This window comes from Hyperoodon ampullatus (assembly GCF_949752795.1).
Source record: "Hyperoodon ampullatus genome assembly, chromosome: 2".
In the NCBI taxonomy this organism is placed as follows: domain Eukaryota; kingdom Metazoa; phylum Chordata; class Mammalia; order Artiodactyla; family Ziphiidae; genus Hyperoodon; species Hyperoodon ampullatus.
In genome coordinates, this window is record NC_136915.1 from 119095092 (window position 1) to 119117433 (window position 22342).

Consider the following 22342-nt stretch of genomic DNA (forward strand, 5'->3'; position numbering starts at 1 on the left):
TATTTTGTACTTCCAGGGAGTTCCCTAGTGGTCCAGTGGTTAGGATTCAGTGCTTTCACTGCCACGGCCCGGGCTCAATCCCTGTTTGGGGAACTGAGGTCCCGCAAGCTGTGTGGTACTGCCGGAAAAAAAAAAAAGAGATAGTAAAAATATTTTGATAATTTGTACTTTCAGAAAAGTTGGAAGAATAGTACAAGGAGGTTCTGTATACCTTTCACCTACATTCATCAGTTGTTAACATTTTGCTGTGTTTACCTATCACTCTATATATTTTAGGTTGTGCTCTATGAAATTGCCATTTTTGTGGGTCAAAACTGGCCTAGTATTGACAATTTAGTGTGGTTCAGCACAATTTAATTATTGTGATTATTTTCTCTGAATTCTTTGAGATTAAGTTGCAGACATCATGACCTTTTACTTCTAAATACTTCTCCTAAGGGAATTCCCTGGCGGTCCAGTGGTTGGGACTCTGAGCTTCTACTGCAGGGGCTACCAGTTCTATTCCTGGTAGGGGAACTAAGATCCCACATGCCGTGTGATGCGGCCAAAAAAAAAAAAAAAAAAACTTCTCCTAAGAACAAGAGCATTATCTTATAAAATACAGTATAATTATACAAATGCAATTATCAAATTTGGCAAATTTAACATTGATGTAATCTTATCTGATATACAGTTGTTTTTCAGATTTTCCATTTGTCCCAAATAATGTACTTTATAGAAATATAGTCTACCTGTCCCCCATCCAGGATCTAATTAGGTTCACATATTATATTTAGTTGTCATATTTCTGTAGTATCCTTTAACCTGGAACTATTTCTTAGCCTTCCTGTGTCTTTTATGACATTGACATTTTTGAAGAATACAGGTCAGTTATTTTGTAGAGTATCTCTTAAGTTAGGTTTGTCTGATTGTTTTCTAATGACTAAATTCAGGTTATCCATTTTTGGCAAGTGTAATACATAAATGATGTATCCTCAGTACATCACATCAGGGGCATATGATGTCATTTGTCCCATTAGTGACTTTAACTTTGATCATTTGAATACAGAAATGTCTGCTAAGTTTTTTCCCAGTATGGAGTTACTGTTTTAACTTTTGCAATTAATAAGTAATCTATGGGGAAATATTTTCTTGAGGGGGATAGATCATGTTTAATATAGGCACATAGAAAGTTAAATTGTTGAATATAGCTGTTTAACAATTGGCTTCAGGGACTTCCCTGGTGGTCCAGTGGTTAAGACTCTGCACTTCCACTGCAGGGGGTGCAGGTTCGATCCTGGTGGGGGAACTAAGATCCCATATGCCCCACAGTGCGGCCAAAAAAAAAAAAAAAGGAAAAAGAAAAGAAAAAGAAGAAAACAGTTGGTTTCAGCCTAGCCCAGTGACAAGGAAAACCAAGAAGCTCTTCAGAGGTACTGAGTTGAATCCAGTTCTCGATTTTTGAGAACCTAAAAAGGAGTCTTGAAGAGCCAGATGAGAGCAGGTGGTAATGTATGAGATATCACTCATGGCCTGGGAAAAGGGTAACCCATTTATGTAAATGGTTTTGAAATATTATATTTGCCCTGCCATCCAACAAGAAAGAAGTTTAGCCTCCATTACTGGACCTGTGTGTTGGGGGATTGGAAAGAAGAGTTATCCTCTGATATGACCTCATTGGGTGATTGAGGTTATTAATAACTGAGTCAAACTTGGCAGAAAGATAAGGTGAGTGGACAAACATGTTTTCCTAATACATAGGTTCATCTAGCCCAGCTTACCTTTTTATATTTTAATTTTTTGTTATGTGAAAATTTAAACCAAGTTTACTTTTAATCATTTTAAAACCTTTTGGTTTTATTTTAGTGCTGTCCCTTTGGGAACCACAGCCAAAGAAGAGATGGAGAGGTTCTGGAATAAGAACACTGGTTCAAACCGTCCTTTGTCTCCCCATGTCACTATCTACAGGTAAGGGCTCTAGAACCAGGGAATTTAGTAGTAGTGGATAGAAGTTCTGGAGGTTGGCCCATAGCGTCCCTGATTATTTCCCTTAGGCCTTTTTTATAACAAGATGACTAAATTCCCTCTTCTGGCCTTAGAAGGGTAATCTAGCCTGCAAAACTACTATTTGGAAAATTCTGGTAAGTCAAAATGTAATTCCTGTTAATTAAAAAAATTTATTTTGAAACAATTTTAAATTTACATAAATGTTGCAGAAGTAGTGCACTGTGTTCCTCTGTACCTTTATGCAGATTCCCAATGTGTTATAACATGTCTGAATGATTTAAGAACAAGTGCAGTGATGATGATACCCCATTATTCCTGTATTAGTTTTCTATTGCTGCTGTCACAAGTTAACTACAAACTTGGTGGCTTAAAACAGCACATTTATCATCTTACAGTCCTGTAGGTCAAACTCTGGCTCATGTCTTACAGGGCTAAAATTAAGGTGTTAGCAGGGTTGCATTCATTTCTGGAGGCTCTAGGGGTGTTTCCTTGGCCTTTTCCAGCTTCTGAAGGCTGTTCTGAATTCTTTGGTTTGTGGTCTTCCTCCATCTTCAAAACCAGCAATGGTGGGTCAAGTTCTTCCATCCTGTCACTTTGAACCTGCTTCATTGTCACATTTCTTCTCTAACTCCCTCCTTCTGCCAGACCCTTCCACTTTTAAGGACTTTAAGAGGATTATATTGGGCCCATCCAGCTAATCCAAGATAGTCTCCTTATCTTAAGGTGAGCTTATAGCAACCTTAATTTCACCTGCAACCTTAATTCCCCTTTGCCATTTAAGGTAAATACTCACAGGTTTCAGGGATTAGAATGTGGACATCTTTCTGCCTACCACAATCCCTTAATACTTGAGTGTGTGTTTCCTAAATTCAAGGAAACTCTCCATACTACAACCATCACAGTCAAAATTAACATTGATCCAGTGTTACCAACTAATCCTCAGATCCCATTCAGATTTTGCCAGTTGTCCCAGTAATGTCTTTTATAGGTCCAAGAGCCAACTCAGGATCATGTATTACATTTAGTTGTCTCTTTAATCTCCTTCAGTATGGAACAATTTTTTAGCCTTTCTGTATCTTTTATGATCTTGACATTTTTAGGATGTTTCCCAGTTTGGGGTTTATCTGATGTATTCTTGTGTTTATGCATTTTTGGCAGGAATACCTCTGAAGTGATGCCATGTTCTTCTTAGTGCATCCTGTCAGAGGGTGACACATGATGGTGATATATCCCATTGGTGGTGATGTAACTTTTTTTTTTAAAGATGTATTTATAATTTATTTATTTATTTATTTAATTTATTTATCTTTGGCTGCATCGGGTTTTAATGGCGGCACGCGGGATCTTCATTGTGGTGCACAGGCTTCTCTCTAGTTGTGGCATGCGAGTTTTCTCTTCTCTAGTTGTGGTGCACAGGCTCCAGGGTGCGTGGGCTCTGTAGTTGTGATGCATGGGTTCCAAAGCACATGGGCTCTGTCGTTTGTGGCACACAGGCTCTAGTTGAGGCACTCGAGCTCAGTAGTTGTGGTGTGCGGGCTTAGTTGCCCCATGGCATGTGGGATCTTAGTTCTCTGACCAGGGATCGAACCCGCGTCCCTGCATTGTAAGGTGGATTCTTTACCACTGGACCACCAGGGAAGTCCCTGGTTGGTGATGTAACTTTTTATCACTGGTTAAGGTGTGTCTGCTAGGTTTCTCCACTATAAAGTTAATGGAAAAAGATGTTGTATTTATTAATTCTTATTTTGTGGGGAGGTACTTTGAGAGTATAATATTCTACTTCTCGTCAGATGTTTACCCATTAGCATCTTTCGATGGTAGTTGCCTGAATCAGTTATTACTGTGATGGTTGCCAAATTGTGATTTTTCTAATTCCATCATACCTTGTTTATTACAATAGGGTAAAACTTGCTTGCTTGCTTGCTTTCTCTCTCTCTCTCTCTCTCTCTCTCTCTCTCTCTCTCTTTCTCTTTCTTTCTCCAGTATTTCTAACAGGAAAAACTCTTCTCCTCTACTCTTATGACAGCAACTAAAGGAAAGACACTAATGTTTCCTCTCTACTCTCAGTACTTCTGATACCAAATGTTTTCCCACAACCAATTTTTCAACTCTCCAGCACCAATTGGGTGTCCGACAATTCAGTTATGACACTTACTACTTGGAGTTAGCACAGGCCCCCCAGGTTAGGGGCTCAGTCCCACAAGACTGCCTGCCAGTTCGGATGCCAATTGCAAGTCCCAGGTTGTCACCTGTACTTCTGACTAATCAACTATAAATCAAGAGTTTTCACAACACCCTCTGTGGATTCAATAATTTGTTAGAATGTTTCAAAGAACTCAGAAACATTTACTTAACTTTACTAGTTTATTATAAAGGATATTACAAATGATACAGATGAATAGCAAGGTGCCCTTTTAGTTAGTTCTATGTCTGGAAGGATCCTGAGCACAGGAGCTTCTGTCCCCATGGAGTTGTGGTGCACTACCTTCCTGTTGTGGATGTATTTACCAGCCTGAAAACTTCCCAAACCCTGTACTTTGGGGATTTTTATGGAGGCTTCAACACATAGGCATGATCAATTATTAACTTAATCTCTAGCCCTTCCCTTCCCGGAAGGAGGTGGGGGTGGGGCTGAAAGTTCCAAGCTTCTGGTCATGGTTTGGTCTTTCTGGGGACCAACCCCCATCCAGAGTCACCTCATTAGAACAAAGATCGCTCTTACCACCCAGGAAATTCCAAGGGATTTAGGAACTGTGTGTCAGGAACCAGAGTCAAAGATCAAATAAAAAGATACTCCTAGCACCCCTATCACTCAGGAGATTAATAAGGGTTTTAGGAACGCTGTGTCAGAAACTAGGAACAGATATTATATATATATATATTTATGTATATATGGACTTCCCTCGTGGTGCCTGCCAATGCAGGGGACACAGGTTCAAGCCCTGATCCGGCAAGATCCCACGTGCCATGGAGCAACTAAGCCCATGAGCCACAACTACTGAGCCCGCATGCCACAACTACTGAAGCCCGCACCCCTAGAGCCCGTGCTCTGCAACAAGAGAAGCCACCGCGATGAGAGGCCCGCGCACCACAACGAAGAGTAGCCCCCGCTCGCCGCAACTGGAGAAAGCCCGTGAGCAGCACCGAGGACCCAAAGCAGCCAAAAATTAATTAATTAATTAATTAAAAAAATATGTTTATATATATTTTTTCCTATTATTGCACAATTCCTATTTTGCCCAAAGAGTTACACTGTTACTCTGATTTATTTTGTTGTTCAGATTGTCCCAGACTTAGCTAGTGGGAGTTCTTTCAAGATGGCTCCTGTGAAATCAAGGTCTGGGTGCTAGATGTGCTCATTGCTACCAGGATATCATTGCTTCTAGGCTGTTTCAGTAGATTAGAGCTATGAGATATATGTATGAATATACACATGTACATGTGTATATGTGAGTATATACATATGCATACGTACATCTATTTCTGTTAATTTGTCTTCAGAAGTAGCACTGATGGCTGTTATGCTGGTGTCTTCCCAAAAAATCCCTGTAGATCTGCTCCTTTCTAGCTAACTCAGCAAATCATCTTGAGCTCAGTTACCGTCTTTACTTGGGTTCCTGCCAGGGAGGCTGGTCATTTTTTAACCACCTCCACAAATACCACAACCCTTCAGATTTTTTCCAAGCCAGATTCCAGAAATAATTCTGATTGAACAGTAGAAATTGGACATTCTACTAAAACAGAAGATTAATAAGTGATTTCAATCCTTGCTACTTTATGGTAAAACTTATTTTTAAGAGATGAAAGATGTGGGGGAGGATTATAATGATGAAGAACTTCTCAAATTATTTTGAGTCTATATTTAAAGCCCTGGCCTTTTTTCACAGGTCATACAACAAACAGTAATAAGCTGATGAGATGAGACTTAAACTACCTTGTTTGCTCTTTGGTTACGAAACTCTAGACATATTTATGGGGAAAAAAATAGCAGGAAACATAGAGCTGTTTCCAAGGTGAAATGTCTGGGAAAGATGTCTGAGATATCTGGAATCATATATTTTCTGTTGCTAACTTTTATAGATTTTTGGAGGTAGCATGGAAGTATATGGTTAAGTTATAGCCCTTTCTGAAGTACTCTTTTTTTTAAACTTTTAAAAAAATAAATTATTTATTTATCTATTTTTGGCTGCATTGGGGCTTCGTTGCTGCACGCAGGCTTTCTCTAGTTGTGGTGAGCAGGGGCTACTCTTCATTGTGGAGCACGGGCTGTAGGCGTGCGGGCTTCAGTGGTTGTGGCTCATGGGCTCTAGAGTGCAGGCTCAGTAGTTTTGGCGCATGGGCCTAACTGCGCTGTGGCATGTGGGATCTTCTGGGACCAGGGCTCGAACCCGTGTCCCCTGCATTGGCAGGTGGATTCTTAACCACTGTGCCACCAGGGAAGTCCCTGAAGTACTCTTTATCTCTTAATAAATTAAGTCAGCTATCAAAGCAAAAGTGTGTATAGGGATTACATTATTAGGAAAACAAGTCATTCTAAAGGACATTCGAAAAATAGTTTAAAAACTTAGAGTTAGAAACGTTCTTAAATTTTAATTTATTCTTCAACCTCATTGGTTTTAAGACTGCTACTTGGGGCTTTGGATATTCCATTAAGCTTCTGCGGATAGTCGTGTGGGGCTGGCCAACATGCAGATTGCACTGTAGGCCCTTAGTCCTGGATAACCAAAGCAACTTGACTTCAAGGATTTTGCATTTGAAGAAAGGGTGCTGCTCAAAAAATAATAATAATAAAAAAATAAAAATAAAAAAAGTTTAAAAGCCACTATTGTACCTAATGAGTGAATTTCCTCTGCAGTATTTTCATAAATGGATGTCTACCTATGCTTGCACACCTCCAGAGAAAAGGAACTCACTATCACCGTTTTCCAATTTGGGAATTTCTCTTATTATCAGAAAGACCCTCATTTTATTGAACTTACTACAACATATCTTCTGTACAGTGGTTCTAGTTCTACCCTGAACCATATAAAATAGATCTAAGTCCATTTTTTCTCTGACAACCTTTATTGATGCTGAGTATCTTTTTATGTGTTTATTGGCCATTTGTATATCTTCTTTGGAGAAATGTATATTCAAGTCCTATGCTCATTTTTAGGTTGGGTTGTCTTTTTACTTTTTTAAAATTGTGGTAAAATGTATATAACATAAAATTTGCCAGTTTAGCCATTTTTAAGTGTATAGTTCAGTGGCATTAAGTACATTCACATTGTTGTACAACCATCACCACTGTTGATCTCCAGAATCCTCTCATCTTCCCACACTGAAACTATACAATAATTACCATTCCCCTCTGCCCCCAGCCCCTGGCAACCACCATTCAAGTTTCTGTCTGTATAAATTTGACTACTCTAGGTACCTCATAAGGTAGAATCATATAATGTTTGTCCTTTTGTATCTGGCTTATTTCATCTGGCATAACGTCTTCAAGGTTCATCCATGTTGAAGAATGTGTCAGAATTTAATTCCTTTTTAAAGCTGAATAATATCCCATTTTACATATATACCACATTTTCCTTATCCATTAATTCGTCCATGGATTTTTGTGTTGTTTCTATCTTTTGGCTCTTGTGAATAATGCTGCTACGAACATGGGTGTACGAATATCTCTTTGAATCTCTGATTTCAATTCTTTTGGGTATATCCTTGAAGTGGAATTGCCAGATCATATGGTAATTCTATATTTAATTTTTTTTTAATATAAATTTATTTATTTTTGGCTGTGTTGGTTCTTTGCTGTGCGCGGGCTTTCTCTAGTTGAGGCGAGCGGGGGCTGCTCTTCGTTGCGGTGCGTAGCTTCTCATTGTGGTGGCTTCTCTTGTTGCAGAGCATGGACTCTAGGTGCATGGGCTCAGTAGTTGTGGCTTGTGGGCTCTAGAGCACAGGCTCCGTAGTTGTGGCGCATGGGCTTAGTTGCTCTGCAGCATGTGGGATCTTCCCAGACCAGGGCTCAAACCTGTGTCACCTGCATTGGCAGGCAGATTCTTAACCACTGCACCACCAGGGAAGTCCCTATATTTAATTTTTTGAGGAAGTAACATACTGTTTTCCACAAGGGCTGCACTGTTTACATTTCCACCAGCAGTGCACAAGGGTTCCAATTTCTCCACATCCTTGCCAACATTTGTGATTTGCTGTTTTTGTTGTAGTTGTTTTAATAATAGCCATCCTAATGGATATGAAGAAGTATTTCATTATGGTTTTGATTTGCATTTCTCTAATGATTAGTGATGCTGAGCATCTTTTCATATACTTACTGGCCATTTATGTATCTTCTTTGCTTTTTACTTTTTTGGTGGTATTGTTTGCAGCGTGATGTTAGGTCACTTGCTGAAAATCATATATCTTATGTCTCTAGCTTTTCTTTGATTAACATTCTACTAAAAGTCAAAAAAGGAAAAAAATTTAACACACTTCAAATCAGTAGATATTTGTTAATTTGCTCACAGTGTGCTTGGTACTTTTTTAGGAGTTGGAAATACAAAGATGAATAAGATAAAATCTGTGCTCAAAAGGATCACAGTATTTCCTGAAAAAAAATTTTCCAAAGGGAAATCATACTGGCTCCTAGTGATCATCTTTTCTGTAAGTGAATTTAAACAATCTTGATTTTCTGTGCTTGACTCTTATCTAATGTTTGAAAGGAAATAGTGGGGATGATCTGTCTCTGCTCCATGATGTCTGAGGCCTCAACTAGAGAACACAAGGCTGGGACTGAAATAATTTGAAGATCCGTTTACTCACATGTTTTGGGTTGATTCTGGCTCTTAGAGGGGATTTCGTTTTTCCTTCTACATGGGTCTTGCTACATGATCTTTCTGCTGAGGCTATTTTGGGCTTCCATATTGCATAAGAGAGGGATGGACGAAGGGATTGAGGGATAGAAGGAGGGCAAGTGATTTGGAACTCGTGCAGTGTCAGTTCTGCTGCATTCTATATCTTGAGGCAGTCAGTCATGAAGTCCTGCCCAGAGTCAAGGTGCTAAATATAAATACTGCCTGATGAGGAGTGACAAGATCCTGGAAGATCATGTGAGACTGTCCCCTGCACTGGCAGGCGGATTCCTAACCACTGCGCCACCAGGGAAGCCTAACCATTGTTTTAAAGTTAGGGTAACATTTGACTTTATCACTCCCATTTTCCATTTCAATATGTCTAAAAGATTACTAGAACAGTGCATATGTTCCATGTGTTAGCTCTTGTGATTTAATTCATCTTGCCAGGAGCCCTAAGTGCACTTGGAATGCTAAGCAATGTCTTATAATTCCCCCACTTTTTTTTTCTTTCAAATCAATATTTGTTCTGTCTTTTTCAGTCTGATAATCATTCTCTTTGACAAATAAAATAGTTGAGCAATCTGCTTTGCACTCTGTCATCCATTAACATAAAATTGTCAACCCCAGTTAGGAGGCTGTCTTTCCCTGAATACAATTTTAAAAGCCCCTTGTTGTTGTCCTTGACATTTTTGTAAGCCTCAGCTCATTCTGGGTTTTAGTCTCCTGATTCTTCTAATCAAATTATGCCATTGTTCTCCGCTTGTCCTTTGTTATGAGGCTCTTCTTCTGCCTTTTATATTTATCTTGTTAGTCTGAGTTAATGAGAGTGGCATCTAGCCAGTTTTTTTGGTTTCTTTAGACATTACTCCTTTCTTACTGTGACCATTTTTAATACATAGAATTTCCTTTTGCAGTCCTTTCAACCTACTTGAGTTGCTTCCCTTTAGAGTATGGAGTATGTGGTCTGATTATGCTCAGCATTCTCTGTCTAAGCTGACTTTCCAGGATGAATGTTAACTTTATCCAAAGATGCCTGTTCTTTCCATTTCACTAACCAGTTCCCTCTTGAGCATGAGCACTAGGTCCAGAATGTAGCAGTGTTGGTTGTCCTTCCATGGAAATGCTTTGGCAGATAGAAAAATCAGAATATGATTTATTTATTTATATTAATTAATTTATTTTTGACTGTGTTGGGTCCTCTTTGCTACACGCGGGCTTTCTCTAGCTGCAGCGAGTGGGGACTACTCTTCGTTGTGGTGCGCGGCCTTCTCGTTGTGGTAGCTTCTCTTGTTGTGGAGCATGGGCTCTGGGTGCACGGGCTTCAGTAGTTGTGGCTTGTGGGCTCTAGAGCACAGGCTCAGTAGTTGTGGCCCATGGGCTTAGTTGCTCTGCGGTATGTGGGAATCTTCCTGGACCAGGGATTGAACTCGTGTCCCCTGCATTGGCAGGCGGATTCTAAACCACTGTGCCACCAGGGAAGTCCCAGAACATGCTTTAAAAAGTGGTTTGATGACAAAGTATTTTAAAACTACTGTGGATTAAGAACATATACTAAATCCAGCAAAATGGGATTTTAAATTTGGGATAGGTAATTTATTAGGGAATGACTGATATGCTCAATTTGGATATTTTGGGGTATATAATAAGAAAGATCATGGATGACTGAATGTTATATGAAACAGTGGATAAATAAAACTCAGGTTTTCTTCTACTTCTGTCTTACGACTGGAGAAATGGAAGGACCCAGGTGGTTGTAATCTAGTGTTTATTTTCTAACTGTATGCAACTTTAATTGATGTTTTTGACCCATGTTCCTTCTTCTTATGAAAGGAGGAGTTTGAGTTTTAATTGATTCCTCGTCTCAGCTCTGTTAGTGATGCAGTCTGGAAAAGGGAGTAATGCTTCTCCTTAAATAAATCACTGTTCTTATTTTCAAATTAGAGAGTGGAAACACAGGAATGTGAAAGCTGTTTGTTTTTGTTTTGCGATAAATGGTTGCCTATTTCTGAAGTGGTTTATATTCTTTTTGCCAAGACGGACTCTCTACTATGGTGTCGTCTATTCCTTTTTTTTTTTTTTTTTTTTTTTTTGCGGTACGTGGGCCTCTCACTGTTGTGGCCTCTCCCGTTGCGGAGCACAGGCTCCGGACGCGCAGGCTCAGTGGCCATGGCTCATGGGCCCAGCCGCTCTGCGGCATGTGGGATCTTCCCAGACCGGGGCACGAACCCGCGTCCCCTGCATCGGCAGGCGAACTCTCAACCACTGCGCCACCAGGGAAGCCCTATTCCTTTTTTTAAATTGCTTTTGTGTGTTTCTTTTCAGATGGTCTCTTCCCATGGTGATGTCCATTTGCCACCGTGGCACTGGTATTGCCTTGAGTGCAGGTATGTATGTGTTTTTATGCACACGTGAATACACAAACACACACACACACACACATACTGCTTTGAAAAACTTTGCTCTTTCTTTGGCTCTTGGCAATGCCTCCTTGGCAATGCCCCCTCAGAAACTTGATTTAGAGAAAATGATAAGTCATTTAAGCTTATTGTTCATTTCTTTAACAATTAATTATGAGTTCACACAATGCTCAGGTTCTTTTCTTAGCCAATTTTTTTTCTTTTTTGAATTCTTTTTCTTATTTTTTCTTAGCCAATTTTTAAATCATCCCTAGCATGTCCTGATAGTATGTTTATTGTCATTACAGAGAACAGATATAGAAATATAATGGAGATAGACTGGCTGACTGACCAAACACAGTCCAAGATTAATCATCAACCTTATTCTTTCAGAAACTCAGTTTTAGCACCCAGTTTTCATCACCTAGAATTGATCAGGTGCAAAAACATTAACTCATTCTCCAATCTCAAAAATTCTTGGTTACAAATCAGAATGTCTATTTATTTATTTATATAATATGAAATACAGCTGCAGAGTGAGTCGTATGCTGGTCTTAGTGCATCCTTTTCAGGTAGTAAGGTTTATTACAGGTAGGATGTACAGATTATAGTCAGGTTTCTGGAGTCTGATGGATCTTTCCACAGTAGGGAGGTACTTTATAAGAGGATCAGCTGTATTTTAAAAGTTTTCTCTGGCTAGTGCTGGAGACATGGACATATTTTTGTTTTTCATAATATCCTTTGGGGCCCCTCCTAGGCTTCCATAGAGTATGTTTTCACTGAAGTGGTCATCAACAGGACTAGTGGCTCAAATATAGGGATCCTGTATTTAGGGAGCAGCTGCTGAGACATTGGAGAAACTATCCAAAACTAAGTCTCTGCTATTCACAATTAGATTAGTTTTGTTGGTAAGCAAGTAAAGATAAGAATTCCTATCTAAGATCCGATGTTATCATTCCTATGTTACCATTCCTTAGGTTATTATATAACTTGTAATTATTTTATTTGCTTAGTTTTTATAAATCTGTCTCTTTTATTAGGCTGTAAACTCTTCATAGAGTAGGAACTGCATCTATCTTATTTACCTTTCATATCCTCTAGCACTCAGTAGGTGCTTAGTTAATCTTTATTTACTAAATGAGTACAACCGTGTAAATCACTTTGCTCATAGTGGTCATTTCAGATATGTTCGTTCCTTCTAACTTCTAATTAATCTCCTGTTATGCATTAGAAATCGGATAGTGATAATAATAGCCTCTACCCTCAAGGGTGAAAGAATCTAAGGAGTAAGACAAATAAATATTTATAATGCACTGTGATAAAATTTTAATAGAGATATGAGATCCCAGAGGAGAGAACAACTCTTCAGGAATTGGAGAACTTGAAAGAAGGATGAGTAGGAGAATTCATGGAAAGGAGGTAGAGGAGGACTTCCCAATGGACAGACTACCTTATGCAAAGGCACAGGGTTTGGAAGGAATCCAGAGTCCTGGATAATGATAACTAGATCTGCTTGTTTAAGCGTTGTGTTATGGGAGAAGCAGCAAAAGATAAGACTGGAAAGTGCACCAGACAATAAAGGACTTTGACTGCTGTGCTGAGAAGTTGGAACTTGATCCCATTGACCATGGGAAGTCATAAAAGGTTCATGTTCTCATTTGTTTGGCCTAGACAAATCCATGATTAGGTATTTATTCAGACAATAGAGATTTTATGGCCAATATATAAATTCTGAAAAGCATGTTGAACTAAAAAAGCATGATGACACTAGTTTGACTTTATATAGAATTTATTGAGGAAGACCTTTACAAGCAGTCCTTTAAAAGATGGAGAGAGAAGGCCAGTAACACTCTTTCATTGCTTAGATTCTGTAGGGATTAAAATACTCGTGATTTTTCATAGTGACAGACAGTATAAAAATCTAGGTGAAATTAGGTAAATTGCTTGAGAATGACAGGTACCTGAAGCTGCAATGTGAATGAGACTGGGAAAGGGTAATCAAGATGCAACATACAACAGTAAAAAGAATGAGATTCAAAAAAGAAAATATGAGTGCCAAACAACAGATATTTTAGAGGAATACAACTATAAATAAATTGTACAACTAACTTGAATGGGTAGAAGAATGGTCCTGAATGTTTTGGATAGTCTTTAAAAACAGGTTAGATTGGAGAATCAGAACTTCAGTGAAAGGTCACTTGACTGTGTAGGCAAACCTACTGCTTAGGCAGTCGTTTCTTTTCTAGAAAAGCCAAAGGACTTATAGGTATATAAAGTAACTAATGGAACTCTGAAATGACTGTTTTTTTCGTCTGGGCTTTTCATGAGATGGGACCAGAGTTATTGATTCTCCAATGTGATGTGTTATACCCTCGTCATTCCTGACTGAGGCAGTTTAGAGAAAGAGAAAAGAGCATAAACTTTGGAGTTAGATATGAGTTCAATTCCAACTGTGTCACTAACTAGCTACTGTATCATCACTTCCTTTTCTGGTTATAATAATGCCTAGTTAGGACTGTGAGAATTAAATTAAATATATAAAATTCGAGCTGTAAATCAGGGTTCCCATGACCCCTTCCTCAGGTTTGATAATTTGCTAGAAGAGCTCACCATAACTCAGGAAGACACTTTATTTAGACATACTGTTTTTTTGTTTTTTTTTTGCCATGTGGCTAGTGGGACCTTAGTTCCATGACCAGGGATTGAACCTGTGCCCCCTGCATTGGAAGTGTGGAGTCCTAACCACTGGACCACCAGGGAAGTCCCAAGATGTACTGGTTTTTAAAATAAAGGATCAACTTCTTTATTTTATTATTTTTTTAAAATTTGCTTCAGAACTTTTTTTTTCAGCTACATTGGGTCTTCGTTGCTGCACTCAGGCTTTCTCTAGTTGCGGCGAGTGGGGGCTGCTCTTCGTTGCAGTGCACGTGCTTCTCATCGCGCTGGCTTTTCTTGTTGCGGAGCTTAGGCTGTAGGAGTGCAGGCTCAGTAGTTGTGGCACACGGGCTTAGCTGCTCCATGGCATGTGGGATCTTCCTGGACCAGGAGTCGAACCTGTGTCCCCTGCATTGGCAGGTGGATTCTTAACCACTGCGCCACCAGGGAAGTCCTCAACTCCTCTATTTAAAAAACCAAACGGGGCTTCCCTGGTGGCGCAGTGGTTGAGAGTCCGCCTGCCAATGCAGGGGACACGGGTTCGTGCCCTGGTCCAGGAAGATCCCACATGCCGCGGAGCGGCTAGGCCCCTGAGCCATGGCCGCTGAGCCTGCGCGTCCGGAGCCTGTGCTCCGAAATGGGAGAGGCCACAGCAGTGAGAGGCCTGCGTACCGCAAACGAAATAAAACAAAACAAAACAAAACAAAAAAAAAACCAAACGGAGGAGATACACAGGGCAAGGTATGGGGGAGCAGAGAGGGGAGTGTGTATGGAGCTTCCATGCCCTCTGTGGGCACACTGCTCTCCCAGTACATCTTTGTGTTCAGTGACCTGGAAGCTGTACAAGTCCTGTAGTTTAGGGGGTTTTATGGTGGCTTCATTGCCTAGGCAAGGTTGATTAAATCATTGGCCATTGGTGATTAGCTCAATCACCAGCCACTCCCAGGTGTGGTGGGGTTGGGGGAGGGATGTGGACAGGGAAGGGGAGGGAGGTATGGGACTAAAAGTCCCAATCCTCAAATCATGCCTTGCTTTTTCTGGCAGCTAGACCCCATCCTGAAGCTGTCTAGCCGCCCGCTCCCCCTCCCCGCCAGCTACTAATTATCTCATTAGCATACAAAAAAACTTTCCTTTCACTCCAGAGATTACAAGGGTTTTAGGAGCTGTGTGCCAGGAATTGGGGGAAAAAGACCAAATACGTATTTCTTATTGTATCACATCTTCAAACAAGGAATATCAGTATCAGTAAGTTAATCAGAAGCGATTTTGGCCAAAGCTTTCCTCTTTACAAATGAAAAGTATATGAGAAGAAATTAAATATGAAATTTCCTAAATCCTCCTCTGATGTCTAGTGTACTGGAAGGCAGGAAATAGCCTCTCCTCCTAGAACCTGAGTGCCTAAGGAGGGACTCCTCTAACAGCCAAACAATTTAAATTATGAAAACAAAGCCACTGAAGCTGTCCCATCTAATCACTAAGAAAAATTAAATGGTGCTTTCACTTGGCTGCCAAGACCAACTTCAGCCTGTTCTTCTGCAGTTAAGTGCTACATACAGAACTGTGCGGATTGTCAGTAAGTCCTGTTGCCACTTCCAGAAGCCATCATAAGTTCTTTCAGACACTTCTTCCCAGCAAGCCTCTGCAGATGTCACTGCCAAAGAAAATGAAAACATCTAAAAGGGACTTGGTGGACCTGTCCAAATGATGATTAAAACTCAGGTTGGCAGTACCTGATTGCTGTCTTAACTAAAGTGTTGTCAAACTAATCTCATCATATATTCTGCCTGTCTGCTTCCCTGCAGCCTTGTGGGGCGGGGGGGCGTGTGGCGGGCAGGAGTATTCATGCATTGAGGGAAAACAGAGCATTTCTGAGAAGCATTCTCTTCTGGTGACAATCAGTTTTTCCAGGTCATCCCCTCTTGACAATTCAAGGACTAAGATATGGAGTAGGAAGGGCTGAGAATGAGATTTTTAGCTACAAATGATCAGACATTTTCTGAGAGGTAAAAGATTAAATATTCCAACTATTAATGTAAATAATAATCACTACCAGGCCTGTATTAGGAACTTTATATATATGTATTTAATTTAATTCTCACAGTCCTAACTAGGCATTATTATAAGCAGAGAAGGAAGTGATGATATAGTAGCTAGTTAGTGACAGAACTGAACTCAGATCTGTCTTAACCAAAGTTTGTGCACTTTTCACTCTCTCTACAGTGCCTCTGTCTGGAATGACTGGGATTCCTAACATATGACATATCACATTTGAGAATCAATAATTCATGTCCCATCTTACAGAAAGCCCAAGAGAATAAAACAGTAATTTCAGAGTTCCGTTAATTACTTTATAAATCTGTAAGTCCTTTGGCTTTTCTAGAAACAAAGCTGACTGCCTGAGCACTAGGTTTGCCTGGTCTCTCACTGAAGGTCTGATTCTCTAATCCAACTTGTGTGAAGGTCAGTGTGGAACAGGAAATGAGCATGGTAATGTCCAATTTAATTTCTGAGGTTTGAGGTGTATAATATCCAACAACATGTTAGTAAGTAACTGGTTATTTAAGAATAAAAGTTTTTTCTTTCCATTTACAAGGATAATTTTTTTCACATAGCTACTAAATTGTTAGGACATAAATATTTAAGTTGTTTGAATCTGTCTACTTAATAAACAGAACTGTTAGGTTTTTCTTTTGGCTTAGGGGCATCATGAAAAAAATTCCTGAAAACACTGAGGTAACATGGAACTGAGATATCGTTTGAGAAGGTTTGGGAGGAAGATATGACCCAAGAGCATTCAAGGATCTTTGACAGCCTGCATAGATAGGAAGCTAGACGATCACAGGAGCTCCCCACTATCCTCTGAGTTTCAGTGCAAACCTGAAGTTCCAAAACCTCGACAGCCACACATATGCCTCAGATACCAGGCTCAGCTCTGATCTGTGCACCAAATGTGACAGCAGTCTACTAACTGAGTCCTAGGAATAGCCACTCGGCAACACTAACCTCTAGGAGACCAGACTCTGATGTGGCTGCCTTATCCTAGGGTGTGAACAGCATGTCTTCCTTCAGCCTTTGCTTCTCCTATGAATGCTATAAAATTCTGACGCATCTGAGGTTTCGTCAAAGAGCTGCAAGCCATGGTAGTTATTCTCAGCACCAGCATTCTTCCAGACTGATGGAGAAATGGATGGCACCCAAAAGTTTTTAATTTTGATGAAGTCCAATTTATTATTTTGTTGCTTCTGGTTTGGTGTCATATCTAAGAAACCACTGCTAATCCAAGGTCATAAAGATTTACTCCTATGTTTTCTTGGTTTAATGGTTTTAGTTCTTACATTTAGGTCTCTGATCCATATTGAGTTAAATTTTTGTATGGTAGAGATTTGAGTGATTTAAAATTTTTTTCATTCTTTTCCTTGGACTGAATGTACTGTTATTATTTTTGCTTACTGAGATGATGATATAGATGCAGCCAGAGGTGGCTTCTAAAATGATGGGTGAAGTTTTTATAGAGAGAGATGTTGAAAGAAGGAGCAATATGCTAAAATATATGGCAAATTTAAGAGATTAGGGTCGGATTCCAAGTAGCATATCTTCCACTGCGAATGTGAACATTAGTTTAAATCTTTCCCATTTTAAAATGGTTTAGAATTGTGTGAAGTCCTAGGGCTGTCATAGAACCCAGTTTTATGTGTTAAATTGGTTGTAGCTGGTGTGATGGGCTTACTTTGTTTCTCCTCAGGGGTCTCTTTTTTTGGCTTGTCAGCCCTCTTGGTCCCTGGGAGCTTTGAGTCTCATTTGGAACTTGTAAAGTCCCTGTGTTTGGGGCCAGCGCTGATCCACACAGCCAAATTTGCACTCGTCTTCCCTCTCACGTATCATACCTGGAATGGGATCCGACACTTGGTAAGTTGTACATTTTCTGGGTGAAAGGAATGGGGAGCCTGGAAGGATTTTCTCTTTCCTGGTCTGGGTTTAGTGTGCTGTTCTTAAAGTTAGTTGTGCTGGACCTTTGTTCAGGGGCCTCTTGAGGAAAGCTAAACTAGATGCCCTGTGCATTGCCAGGTAGCCCAGCTGGTGATGTAGCTTAGACTGGATGTAGGCCTGGCAGATACTTGCAGGGTCTCAGTGAATTCTTTTAGTTTCAAGAGGGATGTTACTAAAAGAGACCCATGAAGCCAAGCCATACATCTGGCATAGAAGGCATATTTATCAGACAAATAATAGTTACTGCTTTCAGTCTAAACTTCCTGTCAACACAGAGTGACAAATTTGGCTGGATTCAAATATACTGATGTTTATTATCTTGATATTGGATTGTGTTAACTGCTTTTGTTTTTTGTTTGTTTTGAACTATTAGAGAGAATGGGGCCAACTTTAACAAGCAACTGGGTGCTAGGATCCCAGTATTGAGTTTAGGAATCTTTTGATAGCCTGAAATCTGACCATGTTGCCTCCTACATGACCTTGGGGTCAGTTCAAACTGGTGTCTCCTTCTCTTTATTAAGGAATTAAAGCTTAATGAAACCTGCCCCAGGTCAGAGATGAATCTCTCCTATAGCATTTTAAGATTTATATATTGTGGTCTCCCTACCCCTAGTCTGGCTTCCTTTCCCAGGAAGATAATTACAGCTTCATTCTTTCTGGTTTTCCATTATTTCTCAACCTAAGCCATCTGTCAGTTGGATGCTCTTGCCTTAATTTGACCTTTCATAACTTCCACATCAGAGCCTAGAGATAAGCACTTTCTGAATTGTAGTCTGGTCCAATAGACAGTTTAATGGAATCAGAAGAGTGAGAGACTAAATGATCTATTAAATTAAGTGTATCTATCAACTGTTCCCTGAGGCAGTGTTCAGTTTGATTCAAAATGACTTCACTTCCCTCAGGAAGAGGGGATGGAGAGGGAGGGCATTTCCATTAATGACTTCTTATTCCACAGAACAAAGCTTTCCAATGGAATCAGCTGATCAGCTTCCTTTGTTGGCATCCTGGCTCAGGCAGGGACTTGCCATATATTTGCTTTTGTCTCAGTATGGGGGGAGGGAAGGGGAAGAGATTTTATAAAATGTCAGAACTCAGTCAAGGCTTTTCTTAATCCCTTAAATCTGCTTTTGTTTGTTCTTTTAGCAAGTCCTGGCTCTGAGTGTGGGACAGGATTTTATCTGTTCTCTGTGACAGTCCATAGTTCTTGCACTCTGAGCTTGATAATTGCCTTGCCAGAAGATCTAGTGGGGGAGTGGAGGGTGGAATTGATATTAAGAGAGTAGGAAGTGACAAGGTCTCTGGTATGCTAGAGAATATTCCCCCATCACCACCACCCAGTAGGACTCGATTTTTTGGTAAAACACTGTGCCTTTATAAGCAAAACAGCTTTTTGTGGAATCTGTTTGACTCCTAATCTTATCTAGGTAGAAGCTCTTTGGCAGCTGAGGTAGGGGCATCTTCTCATCTTGATTATTTTGGGGGCTCTCTAATTTTTCTCTGAGGCAATCCTAATTTATTCAGTTTTACATTCAGGGTATAGGTATATGTGTGTGTTGAAACAGTCATATGTGGGAAGCGTGAAACCTGAAGACTCTACTTTTGCCCTAGGGAATCTTTTAGAGTACAATATGTTAATGTCCCTAGGGCACAAGAGAGTCTAGATCAGTATTTTTTAAATTGTGTTTTTTTGACTCAATGGGTAGAAAATCAATTTAGTGGGTTGCTACCAACAAAAAAAAGAAATTTAAATAGAATACAACACACATGGTAATGATAAATATTGCTTATTGTTTCATGAACTTTTATATATTATATATTTTATATATATACATACACACACACACACGCACACATACATATGCACACACACACTGGGTACTGATTAAAAAGATATTTCTTAGCTGGGAGTGGGGGTCACAGTCAAAACAAAATTGAGAAATAGTGTTCTAGACCCCAAAGAGTATTTTAAAAAAATATTAGTCCTGGACTTCCCTGGTGGCACAGTGGTTAAGAATCTGCCTGCCAATGCAGGAGACACAGGTTTGAACCCTGGTCCGGGAAGATCCCACATGCCGCAGAGCAACTAAGCCCAAGTGCCACAACTACTGACCCTGTGCTCTAGAGCCCATGAGCCACAACTACTGAGCCCTTGTGCCACAGCTACGGGCCTAGAGCCCATGCTCCACAACAAGAGAAACCCCCACTTGCTGCAACTAGAGAAAAGCTCGTGTGCAGCAATGAAGACCCAATGCAGCCAAAAATAAATAAATAAATAAATTTATTTTTTAAAAAAATACTAGTCCTCTGCTGGACAAATGTTCCTTCTCAAAGGGGATTCCATACCTGGTTGGCTATACCTAGGAAATCATGTATATTATATCCCCATTTTGGAGATTAACAGTGTGCATTAATAAATTGTTTGAGAAGTCTTGTAGTTAAACTTTTAGCAAATTAATTTGACCACAGAACTTTTTTCCCCCATGTAATGCCTTTTAACATTCTGAGGAACTAGTTTTTGGAGAAACACACTTTGGGAAACATTGATCAGTTTTTTTGTCACAAGGGAACGTTTTTATCTATTCATTCTGGAAGATCTTATGGGCTGAGGATGGATCCCTTTACTGTCATTGGGATAAGTGGGTGGTCGTTACTGTATTGTGGGTTTTGAGGAAAGTGAAGGTCAGGAATAAGGGAAGAAGAGGTTTTCTCTAGAATCATGCTGAGAGGAATTGCCTGTTCCTAGGTGGAGTTCCTTTCTGAGAAAGGAGTTGTGAGAGTGACCAGGACCCTGATTACTGAAAAAAAAATTTTTTTTCTTATTTCTACAGATGTGGGACCTAGGAAAAGGCCTGACGATTTCCCAGCTATACCAGTCTGGAGTGATTGTCTTGGTTCTTACCGTGTTGTCCTCTGTAGGGCTGGCAGCCATGTGAAGAGCCGACGTTCCCAGCATCATCTTCCTACCAGTTATTGCATTGACCCATCTTCCTGTTTGTTACTCTTATCTTAAGCCAGGGCAAAGTTATCTTGATTTGTTTAGACCCTTTTGTGCTTGCAGATCCCCTTGGAGCTCAGCAGTAAGAGTACCTTATAGAACCAGAGTAGTGGAAAAGGATCCAGTTTTCTCCTTATTTCTAAAGATGGAATGACTGTAAAAACTCCCCTTTCCTGCCCCCAGCTTGCAGCCTACTCTGGGCCTGGGAGCCCTCATTCTCTCTCCATATTAGGCCTTGATTTGTGCTGAGGGTCAGCTTTTGGCTTCTTCTTCCTAAGACAGTGGAAACAATGCCACTCTGTGGCCTCTGCCATGGGGACTGGGAGTGGGGCTTGGGTTGCCACTGCCTGTGGGTTGCTGGCTTAAAGGACAATTCTGTTAATTGGTCAGCCCAGGGTCTTTAACACCCACACAGTGTGACTGAAAGAAGAGGGGTGGGGGTGGAGGGGAATTAGCCTGTCCTGGCTAGAGGGAGATGAAGAGAGTAAGTTGGCTCTTGGAGCACATGCTTTGGGGAGAAGAAGATAGATAGCTTTTGATGCAAGAGGAAGATCCAGAAAACTATCATTGAACCTATTAAGGATTATTTTTCTTCCTTGCATTTCCAGAAAAACCAAGCCTCTTATTGTCATGTTTTCTAATCCAAATTCATGTGACAGCTTTTTCTGAAACAGAATTAAAATTATTATATTGTCTTTGACTCTCCTTGATATCTTGAGAAACCAAGACAATGGTGGTTGGGGAGGAGCCAATTTCCTCCCCCTCCCTCTGGTCTCAGGTGATTACATCCCCCAATCTGCCCTTTCTCAGGAGGGAAACAGTTTGTCCTACAAGTGACCACTGGAAAAATTGTCAGGGAATCAAATGCAAGTAGCCAGGGATTTAACATCTTGCTGGAACCTCAGAGAAGGAGGAAGCAAGAGAGAGGAAGTTAAGCATGTGGAGAGCTTTTTGGTTATTACAGGCTCCAAAATCCCACTGAGAACTGATTATTATAAGCCTTAAGGTACAGTTCAGCAAATTATGATCCAGTGGAACAATGGAGGGGACAGCCAAGGGACTATGAATATGAACTAAGTATGTCCATTTGGGGAGAAAGGAGAGTAGAGGTAAGAAAGGAGAGATTGTTGGAAACCTGGCAAACATTTATAGTTTAATGGGAAAACATGCTACTTTTTATAATCCATGTAGGCCAGGCTTTTTGGTCCCTAACTGCCTTGACAGGAGTGCTGTTTTGATAGTCTTTGGAAACTCTGGGGTGACAGATCTATCTTGTCTGTCACTCTGAGTTTTTAGCCAACCAGTTAAAGCTGTGGGTTGGAGAGAAGTAACAGTGGCTGTAATTGGTGTCAGTTGGAGAGGAAGACCTTACTTAGTTGCCTCAAGAGTCTTCATCCCAGCTCCCAAGTAGTCTTTGGCTTTAAGTGATGATCACTTCTCCCTTTTTGCTACACTGGACCTGGGAAGTCTTTGTAGCCTTCCTCCAGCAT

The 22342-nt window shown here is 40.3% G+C and overlaps 1 protein-coding gene across 1 annotated transcript; it reads left to right on the forward strand.

Annotated features, from left to right (window-relative positions):
- Positions 1-1845: 1845 nt before the first annotated feature.
- SDHC (succinate dehydrogenase complex subunit C) lies at positions 1846-21547 on the forward strand. The gene is made up of 4 exons (XM_079698615.1): positions 1846-1947; positions 11142-11203; positions 17613-17776; positions 20686-21547. The coding sequence occupies exons 1-4, from the start codon at positions 1880-1882 to the stop codon at positions 20788-20790; spliced, it is 399 nt and encodes a 132-aa protein (XP_079554741.1). The 5' UTR covers positions 1846-1879; the 3' UTR covers positions 20791-21547.
- Positions 21548-22342: the final 795 nt, after the last annotated feature.